This window comes from Trachypithecus francoisi, unplaced genomic scaffold (genome assembly GCF_009764315.1).
Source record: "Trachypithecus francoisi isolate TF-2019V2 unplaced genomic scaffold, Tfra_2.0 Lachesis_group12, whole genome shotgun sequence".
Lineage (NCBI taxonomy): Eukaryota > Metazoa > Chordata > Mammalia > Primates > Cercopithecidae > Trachypithecus > Trachypithecus francoisi.
In genome coordinates, this window is record NW_022681457.1 from 324808 (window position 1) to 346316 (window position 21509).

The following is a 21509-nucleotide window of genomic DNA, read 5'->3' on the forward strand; positions in this document are numbered from 1 at the left end:
CTGCAGGCCTGGATGCATGGATGAGGGGCTGTGGCCATGAGCCCTCTGAGAGGGTCCACAGAACTGTGGGCGTGTGGATACACACAGATGTTCTTCAGGTGACTAGGGGTTTGGAATCCAAAAAGGCCTGGCCTTGTTTTGTACATGGGAACCTAGAGGCCCAGAGGGGTTCGGACCCCCACAGGCCACACACTAAGCCGGGGCAGAGCTGCCTGGAGGCATCACTGCTTCTACACTCTCCCCAGGTGTGTTTACTAAAGTGAGAGCCTCTGCTGGAGGCATTGGTACCCCAGAGATTGCCAGGTCCAGACCTTCCCCAGCCATGCGTATCAGGGACTTCATAGGGAGGTAGCAGATGGCTCATCTGGGCCATGGCCCCTGAGACCCTGGACCCCAGGGCCTCGTGGCTTCTACAGGCAGAGACAAGTCCCTGTGTCTGATCCTGCCCCGATCAGGGCTCAGCAGGGAGGCACCCCACCCACAGTAGAATTCACTCATAGTGTTTTTCCACTCCAAAGTTGTTTGTATGCCTTTTTCCTATGATTAAAATAACAGTAATAGCTAATACTTCCTTTTTTTTTTTTTTTTTTTTTTTTTTGAGACGGAGTCTTGCTCTGTCGCCGGGGCTGGAGTGCAGTGGCCGGATCTCAGCTCACTGCAAGCTCCGCCTCCCGGGTTCATGCCATTCTCCTGCCTCAGCCTCCCGAGTAGCTGGGACTACAGACGCCCGCCACCTCGCCCGGCTAGTTTTTTGTATTTTTTAGTAGAGACGGGGTTTCACAGTGTTCGCCAGGATGGTCTCGATCTCCTGACCTCGTGATCCGCCCGTCTCGGCCTCCCAAAGTGCTGGGATTACAGGCTTGAGCCACCGCGCCCGGCCAATAGCTAATACTTCTAAATCACGAATTGGGTATGTCCAGGCTCCATTCTGAGGTACGTGTGTGTGTGTATTTCAGATACATATACACACTATATAAACATATATATATATACAATTTAATGCATATAATGCTTATAAACTACTCTATGAGAGTAGGCGCTGTTATTATCTCCATTTCAACCATTAAAGTTGACCACTGAGGTCACAGTAAGCTGGGCTCGTAACCTCTTCTGCTATATGGTTATCATACCGGTAATTGATAAGTACTTGAATCATTTAATAATCACCTGGCTACATGCAGCTGAGAAACCTCCATTAACACAGTAGAGGTTAATTTCTCTCTGATATACCAGTCTGGATGGAGGCAGACTAGGATTCAGCAGTCTTCAGTGACCCAGACTCCTTCTTGCTGTTTTTTCCACCATTCTAGATTTTTCCCTTTATCCTCATAGCCCAAGACAGCTGCTGAAGATCCAGCCATCACATCCACACTCCAGGCAACAGGAGGAAAGAATAAATCAATAAGGAATATTCCTTCTCTTTAAGGACTTTTTTTTTTTTTTTGAGATGGAGTCTTACTCTGTCACCCAGACTGGCATCCAGTGGCATGATCTTGGCTCACTGTGACCTCCGCCTCCCAGGTTCAAGCGATTTCCCCGCCTCCGCCTCCTGAGTAGCTGGGATTACAGATGTCTGCCACCACACCCGGCTAATTTTTGTATTTTTAGTAGAGATGAGGTTTCACCATGTTGGCCAGGCTGGTCTCAAACTCCTGACCTCAAGTGTCGGCTTCCCAAAGTGCTGGGATTATAGGTGTGAGCCAACACGCCCAGCCTCATTTTGTTTTTGGTATCTGTTGTTGCTGCTGATTCTCACTCGTAATGTCTTGTTTGCTTTTGTGCCTGGCTTATCTCTGTCTGTGTCCTGATCATTATACTTGAAAAGTTATTTATAGGAATTTCAGGGCTAGGATGAACATATTTTTCTACAGAGAGGATTGCCTTTGCTTCTGCCTGGGGACATTACCAAGTCCCAGGTTTCCTTGCACCAGGTTCAGGGCTTGAGCTGCCCTGCGTGACTCCTTGTCCCACGAGTGGCCTTGCACACTTGGCCCAGCATACCTGGTGTGTAACTCCTGGAAATGAGTAGGCCGCCTGGTTCCCTCCTTCCTAGGGGTGGAGTCTTGCGCCTTGCAGGGTCTTAGTTTCCTGTAGGGTAGGTCTCTGGTTACCTCATATGTCATATGTGCCCTGGGCTAGCATTTCTTTTTTTTGAGACAGGGTCTCGCTCTGTCGCCCAGACCAGAGTGCAGTGACACGATCATGGTTCACTGCAGCCTCGACCTCCTGGGCTCAGGTGATTCTCCCACCTCAGCCTCCTGAGTAGCTGGGACTATAGGCATGGTGCATGCTGCCATGCCTGGCTAATTTTTGTATTTTTTGTAGAAACTGTGTTGCCCAGGCTGGTCTTAAATTCCTGGGCTCAAGCGATCCACCTACCTCTGCCTCCCAGCATGCTGGGATTACAGGTGCGAGCCACCGCACCCAGCCTAGACCAGCATTTTTGTCACCTATCAAAACACCTAGCAGATGTCCTCAGACACATGAAGAAGCTTATAGGGTTCCTTTACTTATTTTTTTTTTTTCCTAGACCTGCAAATCCAGGATCCTTTACTTCTTTTTTTTTTTTGAGACGGACTTTTTGCTCTTGTCACTCAGGCTGGAGTGCAATGGTACAATCTCAGTTCACTGCAGCCTCCTTCTCCCGGGTTCAAGCGATTCTCCTGCCCCAACCTCCTGAGTAGCTGGGATTACAGGCGCCTGCCACCACTTCTGGCTAATTTTTGTATTCTTAGTAGAGATGGGGTTTCACCATGTTGGCCAGGCTGGTCTCGAACTCCTGATCTTAGGTGATCCACCTGCCTCTGCCTCCCAAAATGCTGGGATTACAGGCATGAACCACCGCGCACGGCCCATCCTTTACTACTTTAGGATTCCTACTTTCCCTTCACTCTTTGCCTGAAGGTTTGGTAGCCTACAGTCTTGTCTATTCTTCAGAGCTGTCTATTTGTATATATTCATATGTAAACTTGATAAAAATTATATGCACGAGAACAAATATGAGAATACGTAAGCAGCATATATTCTCATCCTATCAGTATGTGTAATTATAAGTATAAAATATATTGATATCTTCGTAGTGTATTAATTTTTTCAAGCTTTTTCAATTCTTTCAATGAGAGGGTTGGTCTGAATAATTTAGCCCACTATTACTAAAATTGGAACTAACCTATCGCTTACTATCTGCTTCTCCAAAAATTCCGTTAAAGTTCAGAAATATTGCTCTTTCTAAGCTTCTGTGCCTTCGGGCTCATTGCAACCTCTGCCTCCCAGGTTCAAGTGATTCTCCTGCCTCAGCCTCCCAAGTAGCTGGGACTATAGGCGCATGCCACCAGGACCAGCTAATTTTTGTATTTTTAGTAGAGACGGGTTTTCACCATGTTGGCCATGATGATCTCGATCTCCTGACCTCACAATTTGCCCACTTTGGCCTCCCAAAATGCTGGGATTACAGGCTTGAGCCACCGCGCCCGGCCTCGTTTTTGTTTTAATTCACCCATCTGCACACTGAAGGGGCTCCAGATTCTTAGTATCCTCTCTGGGGGGTCCCAAGGGGCTGGATGGCAGGTTTCCAGACTGAGGTTTCAAGAGGCAGCCCCTGCAGCCCTGTGGTCACCAGGAGCTCCTGGGGACTTAGAGTCAAGGGTCTGCATGCAGACCAGGGCAGTGCCAGCCCCCCCTGCACTGGCAAACGGTGGCATCTAGGCTCCCTCCCCAAATGTGGTCTCTGGGGACATCTTGTCTTCTTGCCAGCCCTGTGACTACCTTCTCAGGGCCTCCCTGACTTGGTCACTAGCCCCAGGTCAGGCGCCAGCGTGTGCCAAGTCAGAAGGAAGTCAGGTGGGTCTGTTGCGGAGAGCCAAGGCTTGGGGACTCACCACCTTGCTGCTTCTCTCCTCAGGATCTTCATCATCTGGGCCATCAGCAGCTGGTTCCGCCGAGGGCCGGCCCCTCAGGACCAGACGGGCCCCGGAGGAGCCCCACGCGTTGCCAGCCGCAACCTGTTCCCCAAAGACACTTTAATGGTAACTGCCAGCAGTAGGGCAGACTTGGAGATGATGGGGCAAGGAGGGGTGGAATGTGGAGGAGTGATGTCAGCAGTCGGGACAGACCAGGTCCCTGCCCACTGGCAGGTCTAGGAAAACAGGTCCAGGATTGAGGAACTCTAGGCCCATCCCCAGTACATGAGACCTGTGTCACGGGGGTCCATCCCCAGCACATGAAACCTGTGTCACCCAAAAGAAAAAGCAAATTCATTTGATTAAAATATCTAACCAGGGTCTTTGGATGTTACATTTCAAAATATATTCAGCCTTCCAAGGTTGCAGAGGGATATGTGCAAGGGAGGTAGTGTGAAAGGTGGGGAGGGCAGGGAGCCAGCAGAGGCTGGTGGCAGGTGGACATGGAAGGAGAGAAGACCTGCACTTCCACAGTGGGCTTGGGCATGGGCAGGGCAGGGCTTCGGGAGCGTGCAGAGCAAAAGCGTTTAGACCTGTCAGTCTAGACTTTTCTGAGCAAACATGGCCATGGGGGCTTGAGAAAGGAGGAAGTTCTTGTTGGGTCACAGTGGTTTTGTTTTTTTTTTTTTTTTAGATGGAGTCTCACTCTGTCGCCCAGGCTAGAGTGCAGTGGCATAATCTTAACTCACTGCAACCTCCTCCTCCTGGGCTCCAGTGATCCTCCTACCTCAGCCTCCCGAGTAGCTGGGATTACAGATGTGCCACCACGTCCCACTAATTTTTTGTATTTTTAGTACAGATGAGGTTTCACTTTTTTGGGCAGGCTGGTCTCGAACTCCTGACCTCAAGTGATCTACCCGCCTCGGCCTCCAAACGTGCTGGGATTACAGGCGTGGACCACCACGTCCAGCGGCTGACAGTGCTTTTGTAGCTCTGGACTGCTTTGTCCGTAAGCCTGCAGAGCTCTGACCAGGAAGGCCCAGCAGCCACTAGGGCAGGAGATTATTCAGGGAGCTTCTGCCCCTTCCTACCCCTAAATTATAATTGGCAGGCTGGCCAGTCTCCAAGTGTTCTTTGTTCGTTGACTTCACAGGCTCAGACCAGGACAGACATGGTGGTATGAGAAAAGAGAAAACATGTTCTCTGTGCTGCTCTTCCTCTCTCCTCTCCCCTGCCCTCTGTAATTACTGTTCCTCTACGTGTGCTGACCGCTGCCATAGCTCTTCATCTGCTCTTTAGCCAGCCTGCAAAGGCTCTCAAGAGCAGGCCTGAGCTCTGTTGCCTTCTGTCCCAACAGAACCTGCATGTGTACATCTCAGAGCACGAGCACTTTACAGACTTCAACGCCACGTCGGCACTCTTCTGGGAGCAGCACGATCTTGTGTATGGCGACTGGACTAGCGGCGAGAACTCAGACGGCTGCTATGAGCACTTTGCTGAGCTCGACATCCCACAGGTGGGGGCAGCTCCTGGTTTCTGGCCCCATGGCTGCTTGACTGGCACTGAAGGACCTTTCCTCCAGTCCGCTCCTTGCTGAGAGAGTGTGGAGTTTGGGCTCCAGGCTTGGTCCTTCCCTGGGCTCACACGCTCTGTGACCACAGGCTGGTCCCTGAGGTCTCTGGGCTTCACTTTCCCCTACGTGAAAAAGGTAGATAGGGGTGGAATTGTCCTGGGACCCTGCCAGCTACCTCTAAGGTTGTGCAGTCCTTGACTTGAAACCAGGGAAAGATTAGTAATTGTCCTTGGGGATGTTTGCCTATCACCAGTTTATCAGGCAGCCCCATTTCAAAATGACATTAGTTAATGCTGATTGAGCTAAGTGCAGGGTACTAAGCTAGGCTGACTCATGGAAACCTACCAGCAACCCCGTGAGGCAGGAACTGTTATTCTCATTTGACCTGTGAGGAAACTGAGACAGAGAGAGGGAAGGTGATTTACCCAAGGCCACATTGCATGAGAGATTCAGACTCAGGCTCTATGGCTGTGGACTCTCGCAGCCCTAGGCTCAAATCCTGCCTCCTCCTGGAAGCCCTCCCTGACCCACAGAGCACTCAGACTTGGTTAAGCACCCTCTCTGGGTTCTCACACCTGCTGGACTTCCCCATCCCAGCCCACTCTGGGGCCTCACTGGGACTCCTGCATGGGACTGTGAGCCTTGTGATAATAAGGCTGGGCTGCCTAGATCACTTCCATGTCCCCAGCACTGCCCAATGTGGGGCTGGGGACAGAATCAACAAGTACCGAACAAGTGAAAGGGACATCTCTTTGGGGCCTTCTTTGGCTGAGTCCAAGACAGCTGCCCTCATTCCTTTCTCCCCAACGGGCCTTCTCAGCTTTGGGGTGGAGGGCACATTTCTGTTTTATTTCTGTCTGGGTGGCTAGAAGCAGAATGTGGACACAGTCGTTCTTTTTTTTTTTTTGAGATAGCGTCTCGCTCTGTTACCCAGTCTGGAGTGCAGTGGCGCGACCTTGGCTCACTGCAGCTTCCACCTCCTAGGTTCAAGCGATTCTCGTGTCAGCCTCCTGAGTAGCTGGGATTACAGGCACACATGATCACACCCAGCTAATCTTTGTATTTTTTTAGTAGAGACAGGGTTTTGCTATGTTGGCCAGGCTGGTCTTGAACTCCTGACCTCAAGTGATCCGCCTGCCTCAGCCTCCCAAAGTGCTGGGATTACAGGCGTGAGATACTGCACCCAGCCATTATTCTTTTCTTTTTGAGATGGGGTCTTGCTCTGTTGCCTAGGCTGGAGTGCAGTGGCACAGTTACCGCTCACTGCAGTCTCAACCTCACAGGCTTAAGCCATCCTTTCACCTCTGCCTCCCAAGTAGCTGGGACAACAGGCATGCACCACCATGCCCAGCTAATTTTTTGTGTTTTTCGTAGAGATGGGGTCTTAACATGTTGCCCAGGCTGGTCTCAAATTCCTGAGCTCAAGTGATCCTCTCACCTCAGCCTCCCAAAGTGCTGGAATAACAGGCATGAACCACCCCACCCAGCTGGACTTTCTGACCTGCACTGAGAGGTGGCTCCCACAGAGACCTCAAGCCCAGCCCCCAGGCCTTGCCCCAAGATCCAAGGAAGGACCAGGGCCTGGCAGGCCCAGCAGGGGGATCTGCTTCCAAGGGCTTGGATCTAAGTCGAAGCTTCAAGGTGGGGTCTGAGTGGACTTAAAAGGCGGGAATGCTGGGCACAGTGGCACGTGCCTGTAAGCACAGCTACTCAGGAGGCTGAGGTGGGAGAACGGCTAGAGCCCAGGAGTGTAGGACTGTAGTGTGCCACGATCACAACTGCAAATAGCCAATGCACTCCAGCCTGGGCAACACAGCAAGACCCCATCTCTAAAAAAGACAGGAGAGTGAGGAGAACACAATGTGGCCAAGTGAATCCGAACTCTGCTCAAAGATCATAGAGGTTCAGTGCTCGCCTTTGTCTCCACTCAGTGCCCCTGGACAACTTGCCTCCCTTCTCGAAGCCTCAGTTTCCTCATCTGTATCAAGTGAGAATAGTCCCCCTTCCCTGGGAGGCAAGGAGACTTGATGAGATAATGAGGAAGACTTGGGGAGAGAGGGGCCAGCTGGAGGTAGCAGGGAGTAGCACCCAGGAGCCCACAGACTGGGTTTCCATCTGCATACTTGCCACACCCTGTATGACCCCTTGGCATGAGCCCCGTTTGCCTCATCTGCAAAATGGGGTGGTAACATGACCCATTGCATACGGTTGACATGTTACATGTGTGTTAACTCATTAGATTAGGGAGCTATTGTCTGAAGTGCCCAGGGCAGGGTCTGGCCTGTAGTAGGAGCTCCATGTCGGTCAGCTGCTTCTTCCTGTTGAGTGAGCTTAACGAGAGCTCGTTGACTGAGCTGTGTGCCAGTGCTCCAGGTAGTCCCTGTAGTAGTACCCTCAGGTCAGTGTTGTGGGGACCTCGCATCCTCTAGGTGGGGCCCTGAGGCTTAGAAGCTGAGCTCACACGGCCATGGCGGGTAGAGTGGGCGTCTGAGGCTAACTCCAGCATTTACCTCTCTGCCACCCAGCTACACGCCTCACCCTGAGTACTCAGTAAATGGCCAGAGATTTGACGGGGAGGAAACTGCTGGGGACGGGTGCCAGGCAGGGCTTTAATGTTTCCTTCACACCAGTTGCCCAGCCTGCCCACCTGACCTTCCCTCTTTTGCAGAGCGTCCAGCAGAATGGCTCCATCTACATCCACGTTTACTTCACCAAGAGTGGCTTCCACCCAGACCCCCGGCAGAAGGCACTGTACCGCCGCCTTGCCACAGTCCACATGTCCCGGAGTAAGTCACTCCCCTGCAGCCAGGACCTGCTGTCCAGGGGGCCGGCATCCTGGGAGCCCCCAGGCTGATGTGGCGGACAATGAATCCCAGGTCCAGGAGGGCAGGCAGGAAGCCTACGCTCAAAGAGGGTGGGATTGGCAGGGCAGGCTTAAGCCCCACCCAGCCTTAATGAGCCCTATAGACACTAAGGAGGGAGACCCACAGAGGAAGGGCTCAAAGACCAGAGGGGAATTGGCCAGAAAAAGCAGGTGGAGACGGGGACTCTTGGAGAGGAGGAGACATCCTTCACCAAGGGGTAAGGGCCAGGGTTGACTTGCGCACAGTAGGGGCCTGATAGAAGTAGACACTCAAAAATATTTTGTGGGCTGAGTGCAGTGGTTCATGCCTGTAATCCTAGCACTTTGGGAGATGAGGTGGGCAGGATTGCTTGAGCCCAGGAGTTTGAGACCAGCCTGGGAAACACGGCGAAACCCTGTCTCTACCAAAAGATACAAAAATTAGCTGGGTGTGTGCCTGTAGTCCCAGCTGCTCAGGAGGCTGAGGTGGGAGGATCGCTTGAGCCCAGGAGGTGGAGGCTGGATCACACCACTGCACTCCAGCCTAGGTGACAGACTGAGAACCTCTCAAAAAGATAGAGGCCGGGCACAGTGGCTCACTCCTGTAATCCCAGCACTTTGGGAGGCTGAGGCAGGCGGATCACCTGAGGTCAGGGATTCGAGACCAGCCTGACCAACATGGAGGAACCCTGTCTCTACTAAAAATACAAAATTAGCCAGGCGTGGTGGTGCATGCCTGTAATCCCAGCTACTCGGGAAACTGGGGCAGGAGAATCGCTTGAACCCGGGAGGTAGAGGTTGTGGTGAGCTGTGATTGCGCTATTGCATTCCAGCCTGGGCAATAAGAGTGAAACTCGGTCTCATAAGCAAAAAGAGAGCCGGGCGCGGTGGCTCACGCCTGTAATCCCAACACTTTGGGAGGCTGAGGCGGGTGGATCACGAGGTCGAGATAGAGACCATCCTGGCCAACATGGTGAAACCCCGTCTCTACTAAAAATACAAAAATTAGCTGGGCGTGGTAGCACGTGCCTGTAGTCCCAGCTACTTGGGAGGCTGAGGCAAGAGAATTGCTTGAATCCAGGAGGCAGAGATTGCAGTGAGCCGAGATCGCGCCATTGCACTCCAGCCTGATGACAGAGCAAGACTCCGTCTCAAAAAAAAAAAAAGATAGATAAATAGATAACATTCAAAGAACAGTGTGGGCAACATAGTGAGACTTCGTCGCTACAAAAAATAATAGCCAGGTATGGTGGTGAGCACCTGTGGTTCCAGCTACATGGGAGGCTGAGGGGGAGGATTGATTGAGTGTGGGAGGTCGAGGATGCAATGAGCCGTGATTGCACTATGGCATTCCAGCCTGGGTGACGGAGCAAGTCCACGTCTCTGAAAAAACAATAGCAATAAAAAATAAGACTACCACTTCTACTCCCATGATAACTCATTAGCCCATTAACCCACTAATCCATGAATGGGTTAATCAGTTCCTGAGGGGAGGGCCCTCATGACCCAGTCACCTCTTAAAAGCGCCGTCTCTCAGTACTGGCACACTGGGGGTTAAATTTCAGTGGGAGTGGGGAGTACTAGAGTACTTCAGTAGTCCCAGCTACTTGGGAGACTGAAGTGGGAGAATTAGCATGACTTTTGGCCAGGACAAATATTCAAACCATAGCATTGTCCATCCTCTTGTTTTGGGGAGGTTAATAATTATTGTCATCTTTCTGCTTGCCTGGCTCTTTTTTTTTTTTTTTTTTTTTTAAAGACAAGATCTCACTCTGTCACCCAGGCTGGAGTGCAGTGCAGTGGACTATCTCAGCTTACTACAATTTCCACCTCCCGAGTTCAAGTGATTCTCCCACCTTAGCCTCCCAAATAGCTGGGACTGCAGGCACACGCCACTATGCCCGGCTAGTTTTTGTATTTTTAGTAGAGACGGGGTCTCACCATGTTGGCCAGGCTGGTCTCAAGCTCCTGACATCAAGTGATCCGTCCACCACGGCCTCCAAAGTGCTGGGATTACAGGTGTGAGCCACCGCACCCAGCCTTGCCTGGTTCTGCATGACCTTTTTCCTTGAGTCCTCTGTCTCCTGATGGGCAGCCTTAGAAATCTCTCACTGTACCTGTTTGAGCGGATCTGGAGAATGGCTTCCTCAGCCCCCCATTCTCCTAACTGGAGTTCTGTGTACTCCACCTAGCTTTCATTTTATTGAGGACTATTCCAGACATTCCCTGTGGATTTGGTTAAGATCCATCTGGCTGGTTTTGGGTGGTGCAGCAACAGACGGAATTCTATTTGTATGAGTTAGATCTTATCTACTTCTTTTAGTATAAAAATATCCTAAAGGATGATAATTTTTTTATCACCTATACTAGATGGAATGAAAAGTTGATGACTCTATGTAGGTTCCCAGAGATGACTTGGAAAGGTCTTCTGGAGTTAGTTGAGCGCCATTCTGAGTGAGTGTGTCTGGAGAATGTGCTGCGTTGGTGTGTCCCACCCGGCTGAGATGTGGTGAGATCTTTGGAGAACTGGGCAGAAGTGGCTTGAGGGGTGTGACCTACAGGGTTGGTCTCACAGATGTTTCCCTGCAGAGAGGGATACATCAGGGGTCTGGGTTAAAATGCCCCATGCTTCAGAGGTCGCTCTGAAGGTGACCCAGATGGCTGACTCTTCACCATATTCTTGTACCCCCATTTGACGATCACCTAATCATTCCGTTAACCTAAATCGATACCAGTATTTTCTGTGGTTTTGTCTTTAGTGAATGTGTGATCCATGTCACTGTGTGGTGAGGTTTATTCAGTCAGTCTGGTCTGTAAAATAGAATCTGCAGACAGTGACCCTGAAAAGCATACTAGGATCATGCAGGCCTCCCTCCCCAGCCTTGGAGCTGGGATCCTCAGAGCAGGGACATAGAAGGACTTGGAGTGAGCCACCCACCAACTCTAGGGTGAAGGAGAGTGTGAGTTCAGAAAAGCCCCCTTTGGGCTGGCTGTGGTGGCTCACACCTGGAAACCCAGCACTTTGGGAGGCCAAGGTGGGCAGGTCTCTTAAGGTCATGAGTTCAAGAACAGCCTGACCAACATGGTGAAACTCTGTCTCTAATAAAAATACAAAACTTGCCGGGCGTGGTGGCTCACGCCTGTAATCCCAGCACTTTGGGAGCCCGAGACGGGTGGATCACGAGGTCAGGAGATCGAGACTATCCTGGCTAACACGGTGAAACCCCGTCTCTACTAAAAATACAAAAATTAGCCGGGCACGGTGGCAGGCGCCTGTAGTCCCAGCTATACAGGAGGCTGAGGCAGGAGAAGGGCGTGAACCCGGGAAGTGGAGCTTGCAGTGAGTGGAGATCACTGCGCTCCAGCCTGGGCGACAGAGCAAGACTCCGTCTCAAAAAAAAAAATACAAAACTTAGTTGGGCATGGTAGCACATGCCTGTAATCCCAGCTACTCGGGAGGCTGAGGTGGGAGAATTGCTTGGACCCCGGAGGCAGAGATTGCAGTGAGCCGAGATCGCGCCACTGCACTCCAGCCTGGGTGACAGAGCAAGACTCCATCTCAAAAAAAAAAAAAAAAAAAGAAAAGAAAAGCCCCTTTTCTTCCCAAAAGACCAGTAATCAGTATTCTAGAGCAGCTCCATCCCATGGAGATAGGATGTGAGCCAGAGAAGGCATTAAAATATTTCCAGTAGAAAAAGACTAAAGAGTAAAAAGGTAAAGACAGGCCAGGCACGGTGGCTCATGCCTGCAATCCCAGCACTTTGGGAGGCCAAAGTGAGAGGATCACTTGAGCCCAGGAGTTCAAGGCCAGCCCTGGCAACATAGGGAGACCTCATCTCTACAAAAAGAAATTTTATTTTTTATATTTTAATTTTATTAATTTTATTATTTATTTTTATTTTTTTGGAGATGGAGTCTCGCTCTGTTGCCCAGGCTGGAATGCAGTGGCGTGATCTTGGCTCATCGCAACCACCGCCTCCTGGGTTCACCCCATTCTCCTGCCTCAGCCTCCTGAGTAGCTGGGACTACAGGCGCCCGCCACCACGCCTGGCTAATTTTTTTGTTGGTTTGTTTGTTTGTTTGTTTGTTTTTTGAGACAGAGTCTCGCTCTGTCACCCAGGCTGGAGTGCAGTGGCCGGATCTCAGCTCACTGCAAGCTCTGCCTCCCGGGTTTACGCCATTCTCCTGCCTCAGCCTCCCGAGTAGCTGGGACTACAGGCGCCCGCCACCCCGCCTGGCTACTTTTTTGCATTTTTTAGTAGAGACGGGGTTTCACCGTGTTAGCCAGGATGGTCTCGATCTCCTGACCTCGTGATCCGCCCGTCTCGGCCTCCCAAAGTGCTGGGATTACAGGCTTGAGCCACCGCGCCCGGCCATTTTTTTGTATTTTTAGTAGAGACTGGGTTTCACCATGTTAGCCAGGATGGTCTTGATCTCCTGACCTCATGATCTGCCCGCCTTGGCCTCCCAAAGTACTGGGATTACAGGCATGAGCCACCGCGCCCAGCCTATTTGAATTTTTTTTTTTTTTTTTGAGACGGAGTCTCGCTCTGTCGCCTAGGCTGGAGTGCGCTGCAGATAAGGCTGGTCCAAACCAAGAAGTGCTGTGATATAAAACACACACTGGACCGCCTGTTTTATTTTGTATTTATTTTTTTATTTTTTGAGATGGAATCTCACTCTGTTGCCCAGGCTGGAGTGCAGTGGCGTGATCTCCACTCACTGCAAGCTCCGCCTCCTGGGTTCACAACATTCTCCTGCCTCAGCCTCCCATGTAGCTGGGACTACAGGCGCCTGCCACCGCGCCCAGCTAATTTTTGTATTTTTAGTAGAGACGTGGTTTTGCCGTGTTAGCCAGGATGGTCTCGATCTCCTGACCTCGTGATCCGCCCATCTCGGCCTCCCAAAGTGTTGGGATTACAGGCGTGAGCCACCGCGCTTGGCCTGATTTTTTTTTGAGACAGAGTTTCACTCTTGTTGCCCAGGCTGGAGTGCAATGGCACGATCTTGGCTCGCCGCAGCCTCCATCTCCCAGGTTCAAGCAATTCTGCCTCAGCCTCCCGAGTAGCTGGGGTTACAGGCATGTGCCACCATGCCCAGCTAATTTTGTATTTATAGTAGAGAGGGGGTTTCTCCATGTTGGTCAGGCTGGTCTTGAACTCCTGACCTGAGGTGACCCACCCGCTTTGGCCTCCCAAAGTGTTTGGATTACCCGCGTGAGCCAAAAAAATTTTTAAAAATTAGCCAGATATGGTGGTGTGTACCTGTAGTGTCCTCCAACTCAGGAGGCTTAGGTAGGAGGATCATTTGAGCCCAGGAGGTCAAGGCTGCAGGGAGCTGTGATCAGGCCACTGCACTTCAGCCTGAGCAACAAAGCGAGACCCTGTCTCAAAAAGAAATATAAATAAAATAATAAAAAGGTAAGGCCAGGGCCGTGTTGGCTCACACCTGTAATCCCAGCACTTTGGGAGGCCAAGGCTAGAGGATCGCTTGAGCCTAGGAGTTCGAGACCAGCCTGGGCAACATGGCAAAACCCCCCTAATAAAAATACAAAAATTAGCCAGACATGGTGGGGGGATGCCTGTAATCCCAGCTACTTGGGAGCCTGAGGTGGGAGGATCACCCAAGCCCAGGAGGTTGAGGCTGCAGTGATCACACCCCTACACTCTAGCCTAGGTAACAAAGGGAGACCCTGTCTCACAAATAAAAAGGTAAAGAAAAACCACGAGATTAATAATAATAGTTTAATTGAGCTCAGCGTATTCTCATTTCAACATATAAGCAGTATAAAAAGTGAGATATTTTACATTTTTTTCCCCCCTGCGCCATTTTTCAGAATCTAGTGTGTGTGGCTGGGCATGGTGGCTCACGTCTGTAGTCCCAGCACTTTAGGAGGTTGAGGCAGGTGGATCACTTGAGGCCAGGAGTTTGAGACCAGCCTAGCCAACATAATGAAACCCCAGATATACTAAAAATACAAAAATTAGGCGGGCATGGTGGCTAACACTTGTAGTTCCATCTACTTAGGAGGCTGAGGCAGGAGAATCACTTGAACCCAGAAGGCAGAGGTGGCAGTGAGCTGAAATCATGCCACTGCACTCCAGTCTGGGTGACAAAGCAAGACTATGTCTTTAAAAAAAAAAAAAAGAGAGAGAGAAGGTCTAGTGTGTGTTTTATATCACAGCACTTCTTGGTTTGGACCAGCCATATTTGCAGTGCCCAGTAGCTGCATGTGGCCAGCAACCCCCACACTGGATGATGCAGCTCTAGAAGATTTCCCTCCAAGGAAAGGGGGGCTTTTTCCTCCCCACGGGAGCCCGGTCCCTCTGGTCTGGATGCCTCCAAGCTGCAGAATGTGTTCTCTGCCTGAGCCAAAGCCTCTCTCCCCTGTGCCTCCCCCTCCACCAGCCAGCACTGCCCTCTGGGGCCCTCCCTTTCCTGGACCGTCTCTGTCAGGTGTGGACAGGATTGGGGCATGTCCCCCTGGAATCTTCTCCAAGTCAGCCCTTGAATGTTGGCTCTCCCCCTGGACACAGGAGGAAGATCCCCAATGATTTAATAATCATAGAAATGATGAGGATTGGCCAGGGTGGTGGTTCAAGCCTGTAGTCCCAGCAATTTGGGAGGCCGAGGCAGGTGGATCACTTGAGGTTAGAATTTGAGACCAGCCTGGCCAACATGGTGAAACCCCGTCTCTAATAAAAATACAAAAATTGCTGGTCGTGGTAGTGGATGCATGTAGTCCCAGCTACTCGGGAGGCTGAGGCAGGAGAATTGCTTGCACCTGGGAGGTGGAGGTTACAGTGAACTGAAATCACGCCACTGCTCTCCAGCCTGGGCAACAGAGTGAGACTCCATTTCAAAAAAAAAAAAAAAAAAAAAAGAGGATGACGTTTGTGCTAATAAGCAGCAGGCCCTGGGCCAAGAAGAAGCGAGGCTTTTCTTCCTTCATTAGGGAAGTGACGTCACTCACCAGTGTCCCTTAGATTGTAGGATTCAGAGGCAAGATTGCCTCCAAGCCCCCGCGCTTGGCCAGGTCTCTTTCCCCTTCCCCTGTCTTTCCCTGGCCCCAGGGGGCAGGATGGAGAGTTGAGGGAGGGCAGACTGAGTTTTCCTTCCCAGCATAAGGAAGAGCTGAAAAGTTCCCGGGCGCGGTGGCTCACGCCTGTCATCCCAGCACTTTGGGAGACTGAGGTGGGCAGATCACGAGGCCAGGAGATTGAGACCAGCCTGGGCAACATGGTGACACCCTGTCTCTACTAAAAATACAAAATTAGCCGGGCATGGTGGCACACGCCTATAGTCCCAGCTACCCAGGAGGCTGAGGTGGGAGAATAGCTGGAACCTGGGAGTCAGAGGTTGCAGTGAGCCGAGATCACACCACTGCACTACAGCTTGGATGACAGCAAGACTCTGCCTCAAAAAAAAAAAAAAGAACAAGAAATGCTTAGCTTCTTTTTGGGCTGGGCGCAGTGACTCACACCTGTAATCCCAGCACTTTGGGAGGCCAAGGTGGGCGGATCATGAGGTCAGGAGATTGAGCTCATCCTGGCTAACACGGTGAAACCCCGTCTCTACTAAAAATACAAAAAAATAGCAGAGTGTGGTGGCGGGCACCTGTAGTCCCAGCTTCTTGGGAGGCTGAGGCAGGAGAATCGCTTGAACCTGGAGGCGGAGATTGCAGTGAGCCAAGATTGTGCCACTGCACTCCAGCCTGGGTGACAGAGCGAGACTCTGTCTCCAGAAAAAAACAGAAACATCCCCAGGCTAGGGCAGAGGTTGGGGGATGCAGCGTAGGCACACACAAGCCCCTTCCTCCCCGGCAGCATTTGGGACAACGTGGCAGGGAGCCTGTGGCCAACCTGGCCTCTGCTAGAGGAAGTGAGGCCAACTCCTGGCTGGGGATTCACAGGCCTGAAGTGTTTCTCATCTTGGTTTCTCGTGTTGGTGGCTTCAGAGCTTCTCTGGAACTATGTGCCGCCTCTTTATAGTCATGTATTCACCTGGTCATCGCTGAGCCTGTGCAGGCGCTCCATGGGTGTTCAAACAGGCCCTGCCCCTACCCGCATTTCCGCAGGGGGTTTGCACACTGGTTGCAGGGATAGACAGCAGGCAGGTAAACCACCGGTAAAGTTTTGGATAGTGGTGAAATGTTGTGAAGGAAACAAGCTGGCAGGAGAATGACTGCGTAGCCTCATTCAGTGGGGTGGCCAGGAAGCCCTGTGGAAGAAGGATATTCTGCCAGGCATTTGAACGCCACAGAGGAGCCAGGCCATGAAGATTGTGTTGGGGCATGCGTTCCTGGGACACAGAGCAGCACACCCGGGGGCCCCGGGTTGGCATATTTGAGAAGTGGAAGGTGTTGAGGGTTGAGAGGTCACTGGGGCTATGGTGAGTGTCTGGGGTTCCAAAGCTGCAGGATGCCATGATTAGTCACTTGATTTTATTTATTTATTTGTTTTTTTCTTTTTTCTTTTTTTTTTTTTTTTTTGAGACGGAGTTTCGCTCTTGTTGCTCAGGCTAAAGTGCAACAGAGCGATCTCAGCTTACTGTAACCTCCACCTCCCTTGTTCAAGCGATTCTCCTGCCTCAGCCTCCCGAGTAGCTGGGATTACAGGCGCCTGCCACCACATCTGGCTGATTTTTGTATTTTTATAGAGACGGGGTTTCACCATGTTGGCCAGGCTGGTTGCAAACTCCTGACCTCAGGTGATCCGCCTTCCCTGGCCTCCCAAAGTGCCAGGATTACAGTGCCCTGATAAGCTGGGGTTTCTGCCTGGGGCATTTGGTGATGGTGGCGTCCCCATGATCATGAGGAACTGGGATTGGTTGAGATTTGCGGAGGCAGTTCTGGCGTTCCAGGGCACGTTGATCTCAGCAGATGAGTGCAAGGTGGACGCCAGGAGACCGTGAGCCGTTGCTGGTGGGCAGGGGTCCGGGCTCTGCAGGCTGCAGGTCTCACGTCCCCTCCTTTCCCCACCTCCCAACCACAGTGATCAACAAATACAAACGCAGGCGATTTCAGAAAACCAAGAACCTGCTGACAGGAGAGACAGAAGCGGACCCAGAAATGATCAAGGTAAACGGGCAGGGTTGTCAGGGCCTATAGGGACCAAGCCAGGCCATTCACAGCTCATACCAGACCACTGGGCCTGTCATCTGTCACCACCACTGAGCCACCATGCCGGCTCGGTCACGCCACCTCCCCTCCCTGAGCACTGGGCTCTTCCTCTGGGAAATGGGGTCAGGAGGCAGCTGCCTCTCAGGGAGTAGGGGGGATCCCAGGCAGGGTTACCCGGGCCTCTCGCCAGCCTGGGAGGGGGCTGCATCACAGTCCCGTTCTCACATGAGGACACTTGTTGAATCTTACAGCAAGGAAGTGGCAGGCCAGGGACTCTAACCCACACAGTCAGGCCCCAGAGCCCAAGCTCAGCCTGGCATCAAGCAGGCACACGAGAATATGACTTTAGTAGGAACTGCAGGATTAATAGTTGCTGTCACTCCTGGTGGGCTGGGGAACCAGGCAGTTAATCTGTGGTTAACCTGCAGTGGGCACTAAGAGACTTCCTCTCTCCGCGGGTGGTCCTGTGTGGGAGGGGTGGTCCCTGCTCATGGAGGTGAGGCCACTGTGCAAGAGTGTGTGGAGCCTGCTGTCATGAGGCTGGGCTTCGCAGCCTGGCCTAGGTAGGATGCCAGCCCTGCCCCTACCTCTGCAGGCCTTGGTTTTCTGCATGTGGGTTGGAAGGATCCTGTCGGTGGCCGGAAGGGTCCTGGGTAGCGTAATCTCTAAGCCGAGGGAGGAGAGCCCTCTGCCAGCACTTGATATGGTGGCTGATACTCTGCTGCCAAGGTTGTCAGGGGAGGTGGCTCATGCCTGTAATCCCAGTGCTTTGGGAGGCTGAAGCAGAAGGATCACGTGAGCCCGGGAGTTCAAGATCAGCCCAGGCAGCATAGTGAGACCCCATCTCTCCCAAAAAAGAGAGAAAAGAAAGAAAAAAGAAGCTGTCTGTGGTGGCTCACGCCTCTAATCCCAGCACTTTGGAAGGCTGAGATGGGAGGATCGTGCTTGAGCCCAGGAATTCAAGACCAGCTTGGGCAGCATGGCAAGACCCCATCTCAAAAACTAAAAAGCAAAGATTAAGATTTTCATGGGAACCCTTGGGAGGAAGTGTGCAGAGGCTGATGGTCCCTGGGCACCTCCACCTGCCTCTGAGGCCTTTCCCCACATGTTGCCTCAGAGGGCTGAGGACTATGGGCCCGTGGAGGTGATCTCCCATTGGCACCCCAACATCACCATCAACATCGTGGACGACCACACGCCGTGGGTGAAGGGCAGTGTGCCCCCTCCCCTGGATCAATGTAAGCTCCCCAGCCCTGCCAGCTGCTTGCAGAGGCCTCTGGGAGGGTGCTCGGGGCCCATCTCCTTGTCTTCTCCTGGCCCCATCCACCTGAGAGAGCTTTCTAGGGCTCCACCCTCTGAAGCTCCCCACCCTGTCCTATCCCCTTCCCATGTCCTCTCCCTCTCCCACACCCCCACCCCTGGGGTCACCAGGACTGACTCCCATATGCCAGCATCGGTCCACAGTCAAGTCCCATTGAGCCCACAAACTGTTTTCAAAAAATGTCTATCACTTGCCAACTTTTGAAATGGAGGCAGTATCGTTTAAAAGCCATATTTTCTGGCTTTTATAAAACTGGGTTACATGGTCACCCATGGGGCAGCTGTGAGCTGGAGCTGAGCCACAGCTGCCACCTTAAGCGGGGACCTGCCTGCTCTTTGCATCTGGTTCCCTCTGCTGAGGTCAAGGGGCCCTTTAGCTCCTCATGGCGTGGCCTAGAAATGTCCCCTGTCCTCCAGTCTCTGTAGAGGGGCCCTGTTGGGTCCCTGCAGACATCTGAGGCCTGTGGGTACCCTGGCCTCCTGCCTGGGCCAAACGGTGTCCCCTGCCCCATGTGCTGCAGATGTGAAGTTCGATGCCGTGAGTGGTGACTACTACCCCATTATCTACTTCAATGACTACTGGAACCTGCAGAAGGACTACTACCCCATCAACGAGAGCCTGGCCAGCCTGCCGCTCCGTGTCTCCTTCTGCCCGCTCTCGCTTTGGCGCTGGCAGCTCTATGCCGCCCAGAGCACCAAGTCGCCCTGGAACTTCCTGGGCGATGAGTTGTATGAGCAGTCAGATGAGGAGCAGGACTCAGTGAAGGTGAGTGCGGCCGGGGCGGGCGGGACTTCCCAGTGCCTTCCTGGGCGCAGGAGGCCAAGAGGAAGTGCGCCAGGCCTGGGCTGTGGGACCTCCCGCCTGGTGCTCCTCTGCCCACAGTTTCACAACCTCCCAGGTCCCTTCTCCGCAGTGAAAGGAAGTGGGCACCCAGCCCTCCAGGCCTAGACTCGGGGTCCTCTCCCCAGGCTGTTCTGTTGGCTTGGCCAGGCCCTTTTGGTCCAGACCTGTCCCTTAATCCTTCTGTCCCAGACCTTGTCTCCCTGGCCCTGGGCTCCGACTCCGTGTCTCTACCATCTCACTGGGTCCTGAAATGTCAGCCCGTTTCTGTGGCATGAGGCTCGGCTTTGCCTCCTGGGTTGTCGTCACTGTCGGGTCTCTGCTCTTGGCTCCCAGTGTCCCTTCACACACTCCCCACAGCACTCCCTCGGCCTCTGCCTCTTCCCCTAGTGCCATCTCCCTGTCTTTTCTGTCTCCGTGAGTCACCCTCCTCTCTGTCCTCATCTGCCCATCTCTGACCCAGTCTCCTCCCGGCTGGCACACCCTCACCCTGCCTCTACAGGCGGCTCCAGGGACAGGTCTTAGGGGACAAAAGCTGGTGAAGTTGCTCTTGGGCGGGGGCGGGCTGTGCTCACAAGTGTCCCCTGCAGGTGGCCCTGCTGGAGACCAACCCCTACCTGCTGGCGCTCACCATCATCGTGTCTATCGTCCACAGTGTCTTCGAGTTCCTGGCCTTCAAGAATGGTAGGAACGGGACCCCAGGGCTAATGAGAGGCTGTGCAGGGCTGGGGACAGGGCCTGCCCCCTTCGTCCTCCCCTCCCTCCCCACATATCCTCCCCCTGCCTGGGGTCTCTCAGCCCCACTCTCCAGAGGCCTAGTGAGCTGGGGAGGGGCAGTGGCCCCAAAACTCCCAACCCAGAAATTCCCACCCACCGGGTGTGGAGCTAAGGGAGGGGCTGGCCCGCTGCTGGGGCAGAGGCCAGGCCAGTACTGCCAGGAAGCAGGGCTGGGGAACTCCAGAGCCAAGAGCAGGGAAGCCCCGGAGCTGCTCCCGCCACCCTGCCCGGCAGGCTGCCTGCTGCGGGAGGCCGCTTAGGACTGAGTGGATGGGGCCTGCCCGAATGGGAAGGAGGAGCACTGTCCTCCGAAGGTCCCTAGGTTCTAAGGCTGACCATGCTGATGGCCAGCGTTTGAGGAGAAGCAGCCACATGCCAGGCACTGTCCTGGGTACCCTCCCCAGGTAACTCCTTGAGCCGTACAGGAACCAGAGGCTCAGGGATGTCACTTGCCCAGTCACACAGTTCCTAAGAGGTAGATAGTTCCAGCCCCAACTCTCATCTTCTAGGCCCTGCAGGCCACTTCTTCCTTGCCCAGAGTACCCCAGTCTAAAGGAGGCAGCCTGCTGCCCTATAGCTGTCGGAGGCGGCAGGAGGAATGACTGGTAGTATTCCTGGTATTAAGACGCTATTGCCAGCCTGGTGGTGACTCTCGCCTGTAATCCCAGCACTTTGGGAGGCCAAGGTGGGAGGATCGCTTGAGCCCAGGAGTTTGAGACCAGCCTGGGCAACAAAGTGAGATTCGTTTCTACACAATTTTTTTTTTTTGGAGATGGAGTCTTGCTCTGCCACCCAGGCTGGAGTGCGGCGGCATGATCTCGGCTCACTGCCAGCTCCACCTCCTGGGTTCACGTCATTCTCCTGCCTCAGCCTCCCGAGTAGCTGGGACTACAGGCGCCCACCACCACGCCCAGCTAATTTTTTGTGTTTTTAGTAGACAAGGTTTCACCGTGTTAGCCAAGATGGTCTCGATCTCCTGACCTCGTGATCCGCCAGCCTCGGCCTCCCAAAGTGCTGGGATTAAAGGCGTGAGCCACCGCGCCCGGCCTTTACACAAATGTTTTTTAGAATTAGCTGGGCATGGCAGTACGTGCCTGTGGTCTCAGCTACTCAGGAGGCTTGGGCCCGAAAGGTCA

At 52.9% G+C, this 21509-nt stretch overlaps 1 protein-coding gene across 1 annotated transcript in view; it reads left to right on the forward strand.

The window, feature by feature from the left end:
* The window catches only part of CLPTM1 (CLPTM1 regulator of GABA type A receptor forward trafficking), a 39068-nt gene that overhangs the window by 13371 nt on the left and 4188 nt on the right, over window positions 1-21509 (forward strand). The window contains exons 3-9 of the mRNA XM_033223616.1: window positions 3902-4025; window positions 5257-5415; window positions 8141-8258; window positions 17308-17393; window positions 18553-18673; window positions 19277-19521; window positions 20187-20280. Coding sequence (XP_033079507.1) covers window positions 3902-4025; window positions 5257-5415; window positions 8141-8258; window positions 17308-17393; window positions 18553-18673; window positions 19277-19521; window positions 20187-20280 — 947 coding nt within the window. The remainder of the gene's footprint in view (window positions 1-3901; window positions 4026-5256; window positions 5416-8140; window positions 8259-17307; window positions 17394-18552; window positions 18674-19276; window positions 19522-20186; window positions 20281-21509) is intronic.